At 36.8% G+C, this 18,293-nt stretch overlaps 1 protein-coding gene across 1 annotated transcript in view; it reads left to right on the forward strand.

Annotated features, from left to right (window-relative positions):
• LOC116101508 (vomeronasal type-2 receptor 116-like) overlaps positions 1–18,293 on the forward strand; it is a 38,609-nt gene that overhangs the window by 12,186 nt on the left and 8,130 nt on the right. Inside the window, exons 2-5 of the mRNA XM_031385034.1 lie at positions 6,368–6,659; positions 7,004–7,804; positions 8,578–8,805; positions 9,853–9,976. Of these exons, the coding sequence (XP_031240894.1) occupies positions 6,368–6,659; positions 7,004–7,804; positions 8,578–8,805; positions 9,853–9,976 (1,445 nt within the window). The remainder of the gene's footprint in view (positions 1–6,367; positions 6,660–7,003; positions 7,805–8,577; positions 8,806–9,852; positions 9,977–18,293) is intronic.

Consider the following 18,293-nt stretch of genomic DNA (forward strand, 5'->3'; position numbering starts at 1 on the left):
AGACCCCTGCGACTCATGGGGCCTTTGCCTCCCAGGTGCCTGCTCCCAGCTTAGGAACTCACCGGAGAGAGGATGGCAGCTCTCACTGGAGACTCCGGGTCCTGGCAGGTCTCTGGGGGCAGACTCTCCACGTGCAAGGGAGAGGCGGCTAAGGTTGCTGATCCACCTCTGTTACTTGGAAGCTGAGAGGATCCGGTCCCTGTGGCCCAGCGGCTCCCCTGCAACTCATGGGGCCTTTGCCTCCCAGGTGGATGCTCCCGGCTTAGGAACTCACCGGAGAGAGGATGGCGGCTCTCACTCTCAACCTTATATTTTATATATTAAAAAATTATATATTTTTGAACTCATGTTTTCAGAGTTCTTTCACACAGCTTTAAGGGCTGTCCAGAATGTCATAGCATTTACATTCTGCTGAGACATTAGCCACACCCTCACCTCTTAGGACTCATGCTGTTTCTGCTTACGATGAAATTATTAATTTTGGCAGGGAGAATATTTCCCAAACCACACACACACAAACACCACACACATACACACACAAACACCACACACACACACACACACACACACACACACACACATATGTATATATATATGTATATATATGTATATATAAAACAAATCTCATGCCCAGCCACCATCAACATTTTTGGAGGTTCACATCATGCTGGTTTTGTTCCAGGGACAGGAACCATGCCATGTTGTCCCTTACATGGCCAAACCATACTCAGCAGATATCCCAGTTCCACCACTGAAATGTTTGCCTGGTTACAAAAGATGGATGGTTCAGGCTCCATATCTTCCTTAACATGGAGTCCTCACTAGAATCCTACTGGTCACCTTTGTAGAATTCTTGAAGTTTCTACTACACTAGATTTGAACATTGCTCCCCAGCTGTCTATCCCTGGTGTGTAAGGACTAAAGCTACTGTGTATGGTGTGACCCCTGAACAACTAGTTCTGTGCTATATTAGAAATCAGGATAAGTAATTCATGAGCACCAAGCTGAAGAAAATTTTGCTCTATCGTGGTCGCTACAAGATAGGCTCCTGTCTCCAGGCTTCTACCTTGATCCCATGTTTATAGACCTGTGAGCAAAATAATTCTTTTCTTCCCCAAGTTGCACTTGGTCATTGTTTTACCATCAGAACAGAAAGCAAACTAAGACAGACATCATGGGAGTAATGAAGCACTCTGTGATTGGAGTAAATTCTGATTGATATGATAAAACTTATCACTTGTACCAATGTTGGCCCAAGTATTGACAATTACACAAAATAAAGGCCCTAGCAGAGAAACAATTATGATTATCCTTCTAAATGGACACTGAATCCTAATAACATATCATTATCCTCATTTATCCCTCAACACCTGTCAGAGGAGCTACTACTACTACTACTACTACTACTACTACTACTACTACTACTACTACTACTATTAGCAACCCAATATGAGGAAAAGGGTCCCAAAAGCCATCAAAAGAACCACAGACATCCCCCAATCCCTCTGTTAGGAGTCCCTCAAGAAAATCAAGCTATACAACTGTAAGATATATGCAGGGAGCCTAGTCAACTTCTTGGTTGTCAGTCCAATCTCTGTGAGCCCCTATGAGCCCAGGAGAGTTGATTCTGTGGATTTTCTTGTGGTATCCTTGACTACTTTGGCTCCTACAATCCTTTCTCCCTACCCTCCTTTTACAGGATTCTCAAACCCCTCCTAATGTTTGGTTATAGGTCTCTGCATCTGTTTCTATCAGTTGCTGAATGAAGTCTCTCTGATAGCAATTGGGCTAGTCACAGAAGGGATCAGGTCAGTGGAGGATGGAGAGAGAATATATGGGAAGAGACAACTGGAATTGTCGGGGAGAGGATTTGGGGGACAAACTAGAAAATTAATGTATTGAAAACTTCCAGGAAGCTAAAAGCATGATCCTAGCTAAGGCTCTCAGCAATGGTAGATATGGAGCCTAAGCTCGCCATCTCCTATAACCAAACAAGACTTGGAAGGATTGGGACACCAGCCCAGACAGAAAAACCTTTGACCTACAATTTGTCCTGCCTATAAGATATACTGGGGAAAAGGTGGCACAGAAGCTGTGGGAGTGGCCAAGCAGTGACTGGTCCAGCATGAGATCCACATTATTAGAAGGAACACAAGCATGACACTGCCTAAAGTGTCAGGACCCAAAAACTGGATATCCCAGAGACCTAAAATGAAATGTGACTATATTCTACTATACTCATAGAACCTACTGTTTTTAATATATGGTGATAGACACAATGATGCACAACAAATGCAAGTGCAGAGAATAAGAGACAATAGAATGCTCATCACTGAAAGGAACACACCTCACTACCATACTCATGATTCCAAGGATCATTATGGTAGAAAGACCATAAAATATGTAAGAGCTACAGGTGATGGGTGACTATATAGAAACATCTTGACATGACAGAGCAGCTGCACTTAGGTACTTACCAGAATTGTGAAAGTATGGACTACACCTGTGTCAGCCCAGACACGACTGAATCTCAGTATGCAGAAGGGAGGTGAGCAATTTCACGCAAAGCTACAGAGTGAGTGGCAAATTTTAGTTACTGGGAATGGATAAGACAGTTTTCTGTAAGGATGTATAACTTCATAGTTTGACAACATTTCAGCAGGAGACCATGGATCTAAGAATGCTTAAGCAGTGCTGATTTGTCTTAAAGGGTTTATATACAAGGACAAAGAGTTGGATGGACAGACAATGGGGTGTGTCTTGAAAGAGTTAGTGAAGTTGCATGTAGGAACAAGAGAATTTGTCAAAATTCCAGTATATCAGGAAACATGTAAAAGCCCTGGGACTCTCAATCTGATAAACAATAAAGTAGGGGATGCACAGTCTCTTGGTTAGTTTGGCTGATGGTTTGTCTATACTGTTGATTTTTCTCAAAGCACTAGCTCTTGGTTTTGTTGATTCTTTGTATTATGTTCTTTATCTCTAACTGATTGTTTTCAGCCCTGATTTTGACTATTTCCTGTCTTTTACTCTTCTTTGGTGTGCTTGCTTCTTTTTTGCTAGAACTTTCAGGTATACTTTTAAGTTGCTGATAGATGAATATTCTAATTTCTTTATGGAGGCACTTAATGCTATGAACTTTCCTCTTAATACTACTTTCATTGTGTCCCATACATTTTGGTATGTTGTGCCTTCATTTCATTTAATTCTAGAAAGTCTTTAATTGCTTTTTTTACTTCTTCCCTGACCCAGAGATCATTGAGTAAAGAGTTGTATTCAATTCACTCACAATTTCATGAGTATATAGGGTTTCCAGTGTTTCTTTTAATGATCCATGGTGATCTGTTAAGATATGAGGCATTATTTCAATTTTCTTTTATATCTTGAGTCTTGCTTGAGTCTTTGTGACTGACAATATGGTCAATTTTGGAGAAGGATCTAGCAATTGCTGAGAAGAAGGTATATTCTTTTGTGATTTGGTGAAATATTCTGTATATGTCTTTTAGGTCCATTTAACTCATAATATCTGCTAGTTTCATATTTTCTATGTTTAGTTTTTGTCTGAATGTCCTGCCAATTGAAGAAACTGAAGTTTCCAAGTATTAATATTTGGGGTTCTATGTATGATTTATCTATAACAATGTTTCTTCTACAAATATGCCCTATGTTTAGAGCATAAAAGTTCAGAATTTATGTATTATCTTGGTAGAATTTTCCTTTGATGCTTGTGAAATGTCCTTCTCTGTCTCTTTTGATTAATTTTGGATGAAAGTATATTTTATTAGATAGTAGATTGTCTACTCCAGCTTGCTTCTTGGGTCTATTAGCTTAGAAACCTTTTTCCAGCCCTAGATTCTGAGGTAATGTCTATCTATATTGTTGAAGTATGTTTCTTTTATGCAGCAGAATGATGGAACCCGTTTTGGCAACCATGCTGTTAGCCTGTATCTTTTTATCTATGTATTGATGTTGAGAGATATCAATGACCAGTGACCTGAATCAACTCAGCAATATTTCTAAACATGGTCTCTCATTGTTAGGGAATTGACTGGAATGGCTAAATAAGAGAAGAGCAAGATTTCTTCTGAACTCCTAAACTGGAACTAAAAGTATCCACCAGTGTGCCCTGTGAGATACATGTGTACTGGGGTTCAAGCTCATCAGGTCCTCATGCTGAAATGGCAAGCACTTTCTTTAGTGAGCACTTTCTCAAGCCCAGTGTTCATATTTTTAGATGAAAATTTATAATCTTAACTGCCTCACTATTAGGAATTAATCTAATATATAATATCTAAAAAATTATTATCTACTAGATACAATCTACTATCTAAAGAAAAGGTCTCTAACCAAATATACTGAAAAGATGCACATGTTACTCACAGATTAATAGGTCAAATTAATGTATGAAGCAACATTACAACCACCCGATTTATCATGGAAGTGAAAAAAAAAAGCAAAATGAGCATTGTCTTCCATAAGATGCTGGGATGACTAGAAAGTAACAGACAGAAAATTGAGGTTTGTTCCTAGTTTCTCATCCTAGGAGAAAATCAACTCAAAGCATTAAATACATGAATGTCAAAATGGGAAACATGTCTAGACACCTATGTTTCAAGTTGTCCTGTTCTTTGTTTCTTCCAAATATCTCCACATTTCCATAATTTTACTTTTCTTAATATCATAGATATCTTAGCACTTGTTTCCCCTTGTTTTAGGTTGTTACTGTTCATTGAGAAAAAGCCTAGATGACTAAACACACAGGGTACCTCTGGTCATTCTATAAATACAAATGCCAGGACTGTTTTGTTTTCTTGTAAGCTTAAGATGTTATTCATGTCCCTATCCAAAGCTCCTACCAACATGAAGAAAATAATATAGTATTTTTATGAATCACTAAAAGTATGTCAACATGAGAATGGACTTTTTGACACGCAAATCAAGTAACTACAAAGTACTACCCTAATGAAACTAACATGTATGAATATTAAATTTTTCTTGTGAAATATGATATTCCTCCATGTGTATAAATTTTGTTGTTAAAGCATGTTATTTTCTTCCCTACTGATAAATATTAAGTGAATGAGTAAATAGTTCAAAAGGTAACATGCTTATAGTGAAAATGTGAAAACTGAATGTGCATCTACAGATTGGTTTTTAAAAAAAAAAAAAATCAGGAGCCATTGCACTGCACATGTGTAAGCCTGGGTTTTTTGGGGGTTTTGTTTGTTTGTTTGTTTGTTTTGTTTTTTTGTTTTTTGTCTTTTGTTTTTTCGAGACAGGGTTTCTCTGTACAGCCCTGGCTGTCCTGGAACTCACTTTGTAGATCAGGCTGGCCTCGAACTCAGAAATCTGCCTGCCTCTGCCTCCCAAGTGCTGGGATTAAAGATGTGTGCCATCACCGCTTGGCTCAAACCTCCATCTTTAATTCAGAAGCTATCTCCAAAATATCACAAGCCCCATCCTAAACACAATGGCAAATATGAACATTGGTTTCCTCTGAAGGAGTCTCATTGGTTATACAAACTATTCTTAAGGCCAGGCCCCATGTTCAGTAGTAAGTAAAAAACAAAGTTCACAAACAATTATGGCATTTTGTAGGTTAATTTTTTAACCTTACAAGTTTTTGCATACATATATATTTTTGTTGTTTTTATGGTTGTCTGAATGTGAAAACAAGTATTTTTTAACATCTCTATGTATCTCTGTGTATTGCTCATTCTTGTCATTTTTCTTTGATTATTTTCTTTTATTTGTTTGCTTATTTATTTTGTACTATTCTGGCTCTTTGTTTTTATTTTAATTTATTATTATTTTAGATGTCTTTTTGTTTTCTCATAATAGAGAGAAAGAATGGGTGTGGATTTGGGTGGTATGAGATGTACGGAGGACCTGGGAAAAGTTGGTGGAGGCAAAACTGTAATTAGAATATATAGTATGAAAACAAACTATTTTTTGATTAAAAAAAAAAAGAAAGAAAGGAAAAGGGAAGAATACTACTGCTTTAATAACACCGAGTTCTGTGTCCCAGTGTAGGGGAATGCCAGGGCCAATAAGTGGGAGAGGGTAGGGTGGCAGGCATGGGAAGGGGGAAGGCAACAGGGGTTTGTTTTTGTTGTTTCTGTTTGTTTCTTTGTTCTTTGGAGGGGAAACTGGGAATGTAGAAATTTACATGTAAATAAAGAAAATATCTAATTTTAAAAAAATAAATAAATAATAACACCGAGTACGGGTAAGATATTTAAACATGGAATTTTGGAAACAAAAGCATCTAAACTATAAAAGCCTTTATATTAAATTTAAACATATATTATGTGGTATATGGTATGTATAAGTCTTCCTCCTAAACGTTGTTCTACCTTCCATCAAGGTTTAAGTTGAGGAACTATCAATGTATTTTGGCCATGATGTTTGCCATTGAGGAGATCAACAGCAACCCCTCTCTTTTACCCAACACCTCCCTGGGATTTGAGATCCACAATGTCCCACATGGTCAAAGGAATACTTTAGCCAATCTTTTTGGCTCACTGTCAGGGCCTGAGCATGCCATTCCTAACTACAGAAATGCAAGGGAGAGCAATTCAGCTGCTGTACTTACAGGACCATCATGGGCAATATCTGAAAACATAGGGACACTGCTGGATCTTTACAAATTTCCACAGGTGAGAGGATAATGAGATAGGACATGTGTCAACTCTACTTGGTGACATGCTAGGACATTGTGATGGAAAAGAGGGGTATTTAATCACTTTCATATAGGGAAATGATGCAGACAGTTGATGGCACATCTCTATTTCTATAGCTTAGAATATAGAGAAGGTGAATGGTAGAGTAGACACAGCACACTATTCAACCTATGAATATTTTCTGTACTTTTCTGGAAAACTAATAGGAAGTCAAGTTTGACCTGCAAAGCAGGATTGTCCTAAAGGCTTCAAACCTTAGCTGTAGAATTGAGTTCAACTGTGTGACAATGTTCTTTTTTTCTGATTATTTTTCTCTACAGCTTACTTTTGGGCCTTTTGATAGTCTCCTGAGTGAACAAAGACAGTTTTCTTCTCTGTACCAGGTGGCCCCCAAGGACACATCTCTGACACATGGCATTGTATCTTTGATGCTTCATTTCCACTGGACCTGGGTGGGGTTATTAATCATAGATGACCACAAAGGTGCCCAGACTTTGTCAGATTTGAAAACTGCAATGGATATAAATGGAGTCTGCATAGCATTTGTGGAAATGGTCCTAGTCAGCAGGGGTTCATTTTTGACCAAATCCTGGAAAAATCAGGCACAGATCCTGCAATCATCATCAAATGTGATTATTATTTATGGGGACTCTGATTCTCTGTTAAGCTTAATAGTAAATATAAAGCAGAAGTTACTTATGTGGAAAGTCTGGGTCCTGAACTCACACTGGGATAATTCCAGATTTGATGATTATTTCATGATAGATTCATTGCATGGGGCTCTTATTTTTTCACACCACAATGAGGAAATTACTAACTTTACAGATTTTATCCAGACAGCCAACCCTTCCAAATACCCAGAAGATATTTATCTTCATGTATTGTGGCACATATTCTTCAATTGCTCATTTTTTAGGAAAGATTGTAAAATTGCGCAAAACTGTTTGCCTAATGCCTCCTTGGGATTCTTGCCTGGGAACATATTTGACATGGCCATGAGTGAAGAGAGTTACAACGTATACAATGCTGTGTATGTTGTGGCCCACAGTCTTCATGAGATGATTTTCAATCAGTTTCAAACTCATGGAAAAGGAAAAGAGATGGCATTCTTCCCCTGGCAGGTAATGTCACTTCAGTTGTATTGTGACATCAGCAACATGACACTCTAAGGATTTATAAATGCACTCAAGCTAGGCAGTATATATTTTAGACTATTTTGGCAAAAACCTGCAAGAATGACTACAAGGAAGAATCACTTTTAAGCCAATATATAGTTGCATTACAAAGAGCCATACAATATTTTCCATGTAAAAATTTCAATATGAAAAGTACATTTACAGACATTTTACATGAAAGAAAAGACAAAGACGAGGACTATCACAATGTACCTGGACACTTCTAAAATGCTTATGTTATTTAAATGATCACTCATAAAATCATTCATTTAACAGTGTGAAACTCTAAATATTTTCTTTTTTTACATTTCCTAGAAAATCACTTTCATTTCCTCATATTTTATTACATATCATCTATTTTACATCATATAATAATCAATAAAATGCTATCCAATTAGCATACATTTTATGATTTTACTAAATATTTTCAAAATTTAATTGGGTATGACTATATTTTCAAATAAGTTGAGAGTTTTCTTCATGCACAGTCATGATTTATAGGTGCTTAGCACTAATTTTTTTAATGAAACTGATTGTAACATTTTAGAAGCATAATGATCTTTTTACTATCCTTGGATATCATATTTTAGATGGGATTAATCCTATACTAAAGGTACTTTTCATATCAAGGATTAAAATCAACAAGAGATGTTTCCTGATTCTGCTTCTGATTACCATCTTGGGAGGTTACATAACATAAGCATATGCATCTCTTTTAGCTTCACCCTTTTCTAAAGAAAAAACAACTCATCAATCATGCTGGAGAAAACGTGGTTCTGGATTGGGAAAGGAAATCACATGTACAATATGACATTTTCAACTTTTGGAATTTCCCAAAAGGTCTTGGGCTGAATGTGAAAGTAGGAACATTTTCTCCAAATGCTCCAGAGGGCCAGACTTTGTCCATAATTCATGACATGATACAATGGGCCACCAGATCGACAGAGGTAGGTTGCATGTTACTTCAGTGGTTTGGCCACTATGTAAAAATCAAAACTGTTTTTCTGAGTGTCAAGACTCTTCATTGCTCACACAGGACCCATTCATAGAAAAATAGTATAAACACCAATAGAGTTATCTCAACACCTGATTTTGCTGAATGAACTAATTATTTTAGAATCAGCTCATTTATTTAATATTATAAATATGTAATCTTTTCAGGATGATTTTCATCATTATCAGAGATCATCTGACAGAAGATTTATTTTGATCCCAGCTTGGAAGTTTTCAGTCAATGGTCAGTTGGCCTTTTGCTTCTAGGTTCTTGTCAAGACAGAAAAAGATGAGAATGTGTAACTGTGTTAGTTATTTGTTTTGCTATTGCAAAAATGCTACATAATGAAACAATATTGGAGAGTTTTTCATGGCTCACAGCTTGGGAGTATATTCTATCACTGCAGGAAGCTATCTATATTCTTAGGACTGGAAACAATGGTTCATATTACGTCAACAGTCAGGGTTCACAGACTGCTTAGTGCTGAAAGTATCATTCTTTCTTTCTGGTTTTTCATTTATTCAGGAACCATGGCCAATAAATCAGGGTCACCCACTACTAGAGATGATCTTTTGAATTCTAGCAATCTAATCTAAAAACAGCCTTATCTATAATTCCCATAGTTTGCGTTCTACAATAATTCTAAAACCTATCAAATTGATAAGAATAACTTTTACCATGGGCAAAATTATTTGTCTTTGTATCTAAGAGTAAGGAGGCAGTAGGTTTCTAGTCATACCAAGACATGATGCCAATAACCTAAAAATTTTACTTCTATGCCTCACCTCATAATTTTTCCACAATTTTATAACAAGTTCATGTTATTAGAGCCAAGCACTAACCACATGAGCTTGTGAATAGCTAATTAGAAGTAAATACAATTCAACTATCTGCATTTAGAGAAATTGCAATAAACGAATTAATGGTTCTACATTCAAAACCACTCTATTGGAGATTCCATAAAAACCTGACTATTCGCTATCATACATTCCATTCTCAGATTCCAAGGTCTGTATGCAGTGAGAGCTGTCATCCTGGATTCAGGAAAACCCACCAGGAGGGCAAGACTGCCTGTTGCTATGACTGCACTCCTTGTTCGGAGAATGAGATTTCCAATGAGACAGGTAAATATCTAAGCAAATGGAAAAGATGTGTAAATGAACTGCAATCAGTTCACTTCAGTAAAGATAATTCTCTTCCTTCCAAATATCAGAAAATCACAGGTTACTGTTCATTTTCCAACATAAATAATATACTCTTGACATTGAAATTCATACCTGCTTTGTATTCTTCAAACATTGTAGTTACAGCTGCCACAATATCCACAACAAAGTAATATGCTTCATTTCACCATGCATTTTTACTTAGTTGTTTTCTACTGATATGACAAAGCAACATGACCAAGAAACTTATAAAAAGAAGGCATTTAATTGGCTTACATTCGGTATGTATGATAGTTTGAATGAGAAAGACTTCTATATGCTCATATGTTTAAATAATTGGTCTATACTTAAGGAACTGTTTGGGAAGGATTAGGAGGTATGGCAATGTTCAAAGAGGACTATCATTGAGGGTGAGTTTGGAGATATCAACATCCCACATCATTTCCATTTACCATTCACTCCCCGTCTCTTCCACCTCTCCCTTTCCTCTTCTCTGTCCTCCTCCCACATGCTTTGTGGATTAGATGCAAGATTTCAGCTATTTTTCCAGGTCCATTCCTTCTTGTAGCTTTCTATGTTCTCCATCTGGAACTGTGATTTTACAAGTTAAATTCTTTCTTTTATAAGTTGCCTTGGTGATGATGTCTCTTCTCAGCAGTGGAAAATTAACTAAGACAACATGACAACAGTAACTATTGAGAACTCACATGCTAATCCACTAGTAGGAGTCAAAAAAGACACACTATGAACTGCAAGATCCTTAAAGTCCTTCCACGGCAAAAATACTTCTTTTTCCCAATAGAGCCACTCGTCCTAATTCCTTCCAAATAGTTCTGTCAATTAGGGGCAAGGCATAAAAATATGTGATAGGGGGATATTTTCATTTGAACCACCACATTTAGCTCCCTGACACCCCGTTCTTGTTATCAAGTCATAATGTTATTTTTTACTTTAAATTTTACAACACACCCTGAATATAGCTTCCCCTCCTCCCAGTCAGTGCCCCTAACCTCCCCTTTCCACCCAAATCTATTGCTCTTCCAGTTGTCTTCAGAAAATGGCAGAAATATAAACTGAATATGCTATAACAAGATGCAATGAAACTAGGCATAAACCCTCATTCAAGGCTTGACAAGACAACCCAGTAGGGGGAAAAAAAAGGTCCCACAAGCAGGCAAAAGAGTCAATCACACCACCACTTCCACTATTAGGAATCCCATTTTAAAAATAAACTCACATTTAAAAAAAAAAAACTATGGCATGTATGGAAAGATCCTATCACAGACTAATACAGACTCCATGATTACTGCTTCAATATCTGTGAGCCCATCAATCGATAAGCCCTGCTTAGTTGATTCAGGTAATCCTGTTCTCCTGGTGACCCTGAGCCCTCTGGCCCCTACAATCCTCCCTTCCCTTCTTCTGTGCAGTTCCTCAAGATTGCTATAATATTTGATTGTGAGTCTCTGCATCTACTCACATCAGTTGCTGGAGGAAGCCTCTCTGATGATGATTTGGCAAGGCTCCTATCTGTGCATATAGCAGACTATCATTCAGAATCATTTCATTGACTTTTTTGGTCAGCAATGTTTGGTTCTACCCTAGGTCTCTGAGCCATTCACTTTCAGGTTCCTAGCCATCTACGGATTTCTCTCCTAGCTTGGGCCTCAAAATAGATCACTCCTTGGTTGACCACTCCCACAAGCTCTGAGCAGCCATTGCCCTAGCACATCTTGCTGATGGCACAGGTCAAAGGTTTTGACACTAAGTTGGTGTCCTAGTGCCAACATTATGAGCCTTGTCTGGTTGCAGAACCTGGCCAGTTTAGGTTCCATATCTTCTGTTACTATGAGTCCTCTGTAGTCACTTTCATAGGTTCCAGTATGTTTCCCACTGCACTGTTCTACATAACTCCCTAAATGTTCATCTATTGGATGTGCCTCTACCTATACTTTCTCCTTCTATCCCCTCCTCCATTGTATCCTTTCTGTTCCTACCCACCCCCCAGTCCACCCACAAATTCTTTTCTATTTTCCTTTTTCAGGGAGATCCATGCATCCTCCCTTGAGTCATTCATGTTACTCAGACTCTCTGGGTCTGTGGATTGCAGTGTGATCCTTATTTGTTTAACAACTAATAACCATGTATAAGTGATGACATATCTTTTTTGACTTTTTGGGTCTGGCTTACCTGACTCAGAATGGATTTTTCTAGTTTCATCTATATGACTGAAAATGTCTTTATTCATTCATGGATTCAGAGATATCCAAGTTGCTTTCAGTTTCTGTCTATTATTTTAAAAGCCACTGTGAACATAGTAGATCAAATGTCCTTTTGGTAAGGACTGGGCATCTTTTGAGTTTATTCCCAAAAGTGGTCTAGCTGGGTCTTGAGGTAGGTCAAGTACCAATTTTCTGATGAACCATGGTATTGACTTCCATAATGGCTATGTGAGGATGCAATTCCAGCAATAGTAGAGTGTTCTTCTTGCTCTACAACACTGATAACAGTAGTCACTTGTGTCATTGATCTTAGCCATTCTGATAGGTATAAGATGGATTTGCAAAAACATTTTTATTAATATTACCCTGATGGCTAAGGATATTGACATTTTCTTTAAGTATTTCTCAGCCATTTGAGATTCTGCTGTTGGGAATTTGCTACTTACATTTGTATATCATTTTATGTGATTTTTAAATTTTATTTCTTTATTCACTTTACAACCTAATGTCAGCCCTTCCTATCCTCAAAGTATTCCTATACATCAAGTCATTGCTAGACTAGGCACATCCTCTGAGACCAGTCAGAGAAGGCCATTTAGGGGTAAGGGATCCACAGGCAGGCAGGCAGCAGGCTCAGGGACAACCCCTGCTCCATTTGTTGGAGGATCCACATGCAGATAAAGCTGCTTATCTGCTACACGTGAGCAGGGGGCCTAGGTTCAGTTCATGCTTTCTTTTTGATTGGTGATTCAGTCTCTGGGAACTCCCAAGGGTCCAGGTTAGGTGACTCTGTTTGTCTTTCTATGGAGTCCCTGTTCTCTGCTGGTCCTTTAATCCTTTTCTCAATTCTTCCATAAGACACCCCAAGTTCCATCTAATGTTTAGGGGTGCGTCTCTGCATTTCTTTCCATTGGTTGCTGGATGGAGCCTCTCAGAGGGCAGTTATGCTAAGTTCCTAACTGCAAGCATATCAGAGTATTATTAATACTATCATGGATTGGTTCTTACCCATGGCATTGGTCTCAATTTTGCATTCATTGGCTGGCCATACCCTCTATCTCTACTGGGTCTCTGGCCCAGCACATTGTAAGCAAGAACCGTTTTGTGTCTAAGTTTTTGTGAGTGAGTTGCTCACCTTATCCCTCCACTACGAGTCTGGCCTGGTTACACAGAATGGCTACTTCAGGATCTATATCCCCCACTGCTCTCAGCTAGAGTTGCCCCAACAGATCCTATGGAGTCTCCCCCCATCCCAGGTTGCTGGTTGCCCTAGAGATTTGCCTCCCACTGCTGATCTCTCTATTCTCTCCTGCTCTCCCTACATATGATCTCCCCCATCCTGCTCCCCTCCTTATCCCCTCTTCCACACAGTCCCCTCCTGACATTGACTTCCAATATGTATTTTATTTTGCCTTCTGAGAAAGATTTAATCATACTCAATTGGCCCTTGGTATTTTTTGGCTTCTTTGGGTCTGTTGATTATAGCATTGTTATCCTGTACTTTATGGCTAATATCCACTTATAAGTGAAATTTGGTTATGTGCTACCTTCTTCATAATGACCTTTTCTAGTTCCATTCATTTGCCTGCAAAATTCGTGATGTCATTGTTTTTAATGTCTGAATAGTATTCCATTGTGAATATTAATCAAACTTTATCCATTCTTCAGTTGAGGCAGTTTCTGGATATTAAAAAGAAAGCTCCTATGAACATAGATGACCAAGTGGCCTTGTGAGATGTTGGAGCATCTTTTGGATACATGCCTAGCAGTGGTATAGCTGCGTCTTGGGGTAGAACTATTCCAAATGTTCCAAGACACTGCCAAATTGATTTCCAGAGTGGTTGTACAAGTTTGTACTCCCACCAGCAGAGAAGTGTTTACTTTGCTCCGTAATCTTTCCAGCATGCTCTGTCCTTTGAGTTTTTGATCATATCCATTCCTATGGGTGCAGGGTGAAATTTCAGGGTCTTTTTGATTTGCATCTCCCTGATAACTAAGGACATTAAACATTTCTCTAGGTGCTTCTTCACCATTCAAGATTCCTCTGTAGAGAATTCTGTTTATCTCTTTAGCCCACTTTTTAATTGATTTATTTGGGTTGTTGGTGTCTAAGTTCTTGAGTTCTTTTTCAATTTTGGATATTAGACTTCTGTCAGTTGGAGGGTGAATGAGGGTTCTTCTCAGTTGGTAGGCTCTTGTTCTGTGCTGATGATGGTAGCTTTTGCCTTCCAGAAGCTTTAAAGTTTCACAAGGTCACATTTGTTAATTATTGTCCTTAGTGCCCAAAGCATCGGTGTTCTGTTCAGGAAGTTGTCTCCTGTACCAATGAATCCAGGACTATTCCCCACTTTCAGTTTTTAGATTTAGTATATCTAGTTTTTTGTTGAGGTCTTTGACAAATTTGGACTTAAGATGTGTTTAGGGTGATAAATATGGATCTATGCAGTTAAACCAAAACCATTTGATGATACTCTCCCTTTTGCATTGTATGGTATTGGCTTCTTTGACAAAAATCTTGTGTCCATAGGTGTGGGTTAATTTCTGGGTCTTCAAACCTATTCCATTCATCAACCTGTGTGTTTCTAACCCAATACTATGCTATTTTATTACTACTGCTCTGTAGTCCAGCTTGAATTAGAGGATGGTGATACTTCCAGAAGTTCTTCTGTTGTTCATGATTGTTTAGTTAATACTGTGGGTTTGTAATGTTCCATGTGAAGTTGAGAATTGTACTTTGAAGATCTGTAAATAATTGTGTTTGAATTTTGATGGGGATTGCATTGAATCTGTAGACTGCTTTTGGTATAATGGCCATTTCACTATGTTAATCATACTGATCAATGAGCATGGGAGATCTTTCTGTATTCTGATATCTTCCTTAATTTTTTTCTTCAGAGACTTGATGTTCTTGTCACACAGGTTTTTCACTTGCTTGATTAGAGTTACACTAAGATATTTTATATTATTTGTAACTATTGTGAAGGCTACTATTTCCCTAATTTCTTTCTCAGCCCATTTATTGCTTGTGTTGAGAAAGACTACTGTTTTCTTCCAGTGAATTTTGTATCCAGCCACTTTACTGAAGTTGTTTATCAGCTATAAAAGTTCTCTGGTAGTATTTATGGGTTCATTATTAATGCTGTCATGTCATTGGCAAATAGCTATAATTTGACTTCTTTCTTTGTAATATGTACACACTTGATCTTCCTTAGTTGTCTTATTGCTCAAGCTAGAACTTCAAGTACTATATTGAAGATACAGGAGGAGAGTCGACAGCCTTTTCTTGTTCCCAGTTTTAATGGAAATGCTTTATGTTTCTCTCCAGTTCATTTGATGTTGGCTAGTGGCTTGCTGTATATTGCCTTTACTGTATTTAGGTATGCCTCCTCTATCCTTCACCTCTCTGAGATGTTTATTATTAAGGGGTGTTGAATTTTATCAAATGCTTTTTGGCCTGTAGTAAGATGATCATGTGATTTTTTTTCTTTCAGTTTGTTTTCTTGGTGTATTATGTTGATGGATTTTTTATATATTAATCCACACCATCATCCCTGGAATGAAGCCTACTTGATTATGGTGGACAGTATCTTTCTGTGCTCTTGGATTCAGTATGACAGTATTTTATTAAGTGTTTTTTTTGCATTGATGTTTATAAGAGAAATTGTTCTGAAATTCTCTTTCCATATGAAATTGTTGAGTCTTCATGTGGTTTAGTTCTCAACCTGACTGTAGCTTCATAGAATGAGTTTGGCAATGTTCCTTATGTTTCCATTTTGTGGAATAGTTTGAGGAGTATTTGCATTTGCTGTTCTTTAAAAGTTTTGGAGAATCATGCACTAAAACCATCTGGCCCAGGCCAAATAAAGGAAAACTTTTAATGGTTGCTTCTATTTCCTTAGGAAGTATAGTATCATTCCTATAGTTTACCTGATGTTGAGTTAGATTTGGTAATTGTTATCTGTCTAGAATATCATCCATTTCATTTATATTTTCCAACTTTGTGGAATAGACTTTTGAACTAAGTCCTAATGATTCTTTGAATTTCCTTGCTGTCCATTGTTATGTCTTTCTTTTCACTGATAATTTTTAATTGAATTGCTTGGTCTATTAATATCTTGGTTTTTAAGTTCTTGATATATTTTGGATATTTGCCCTCTGTTGGATGTGGAGATTATGAAAAACTTTTCCCATTCTGTAGGCTGATACTTTGTCCTTTGACAGTGTACTTTGCCTTATAGTAACCTTTCAGTTTCATGAGTTCCCATTTATCAATTGTTGATCTTAGTGCCAGTGTTATTGTTTTGCTCAAAAAGTCATCCAAAGTACTAAAATATGTTCAAGACTATGCTCAATTTCTCTTTTATCAGGTTTAATGTATCATATTTTACATTGAGGTCTTTGATCTTCTTGGACTTGAGTTTTGTGCAAGGTGATAAATATAGATTTATTTATTTATTTATTTATTTATTTATTTATTTATTTATTTATTAGCCATTCTTCTACATTCAGACATCCAGTTAGATGAGCACCATTTGTTGAAGATGCTTTCTTTTTCCCTTTTGTATTTTTGTCCTTGCATAAGTATATTTATGTCTAAGACTTCAGCTCAATTCCATTGATCAATATGTCTGTTTTTATGCCAATACTATGAAGTTTTTATTTCTATGCTTCTAAGGTACATCTTGAAATCAGAAATAGTTATACCTTCGAAGTTCTTTTATTACTCTGTGTTGTTTTATTTACATGAGATTTTTGTTTTCCATATGAAATTGAGTATTTCCCTTTCAAGGTCTCTTGTTATAGCCCCCTTTTATTTCTGATTTTGTTAATTCAAATATTCTCTCTTTCAGTTTAGAAAAGGATTTGTCTATCTTGTTGATTTTTCTCAAAGAACCAATGCTTAGTTTCATTGATTCTTTATATTGTTCTCTTTGTTGCTATTTTATTGATTTCAGCCCTATGTTTGATGATTTTCTGCCATCTTCTCCTCTTGGGTATTTTTTTTCTTCCTTTTGTTTAGAGCTTCCACGTGTACTGTTTAGTTGTTATTTTGAGATCTCTCCACTTTCCTTATTAAACCACTTAATGCTATGAACTTTCCTTTTAGCTTGGCTTTCATTCTGTCCCATAAGTTTGGGTATGTGCCTTAATTTCAATAAATTCTTTGTAATTCTTAATTTTTGTCTTTATTTCTGCCTTAACCCCACAGTAGTGAGTTGTTTGGATTTCATGAGTTTATAAGATTTCTGTTGCTTCTGTTGTTGTTGAAGTCTATCTTAAATCATAATGGTCTGATAGGATACAGGAAGATATTTCAATTTTCTTCAATCTGTTGAGACTTACATTGTGACTAAGTATGTTGTCAATTTTTGAGAATATTTTGTGACATGCTGAGAGAAAAAGGTATGTTCTTTTTGGTTTGAGTAAAATATTCTGAAGATATCCATTAGTTCCTTTTGATCTATAATGTCTTTTAACTCTATTATTTCTTTGTTTAATTTTTATTCACTAGTAAAAGTAGGATATTGAAGTCTCTCACTATTAATATGTATGAGATCCAATATGTGATTTATGTTTTGGTAATATTTCTTTTACAAATGTGGGTACTCTTGCATTTGGGACATAGATATTTAAAATTGAGACATCTTCTTGATGTATTTTTTTTCTTTGATGAGTATGAAATGTCTTTCTCCATCTCTTTGATTAAATTTAGATTTAAGTCTATTTTGTTAGATACTAGAATGGTTATACCCACTTGCTTCTTGGGTCCATTTGCTTGAAAAACTTTGTCCAAACCTTTCCTCTGAGGTAAAGCCTATCTTTGATGTTCATGTGTGTTTCTTGTGTATAATAAAAGAATGGATGCTGTTTTCATATCCATTTTGTTAGCCTGTGTCTTTTTATTGGGGAATTAAGTCCTAAATATTATTAGATGTTAATAATCAAGGATTGATAATCCCTATTATTTTAGAGGTTGTAGTAGTGCTAGTGATGGCTCTCTCTCTCTTTCTCTCTTTCTCTCTTTCTCTCTCTCTCTCTCTCTCTTTCTCTCTCTC

The sequence above is a fragment of the Mastomys coucha genome, unplaced genomic scaffold, assembly GCF_008632895.1.
Source record: "Mastomys coucha isolate ucsf_1 unplaced genomic scaffold, UCSF_Mcou_1 pScaffold21, whole genome shotgun sequence".
Classification (NCBI taxonomy): Eukaryota; Metazoa; Chordata; class Mammalia; order Rodentia; family Muridae; genus Mastomys; species Mastomys coucha.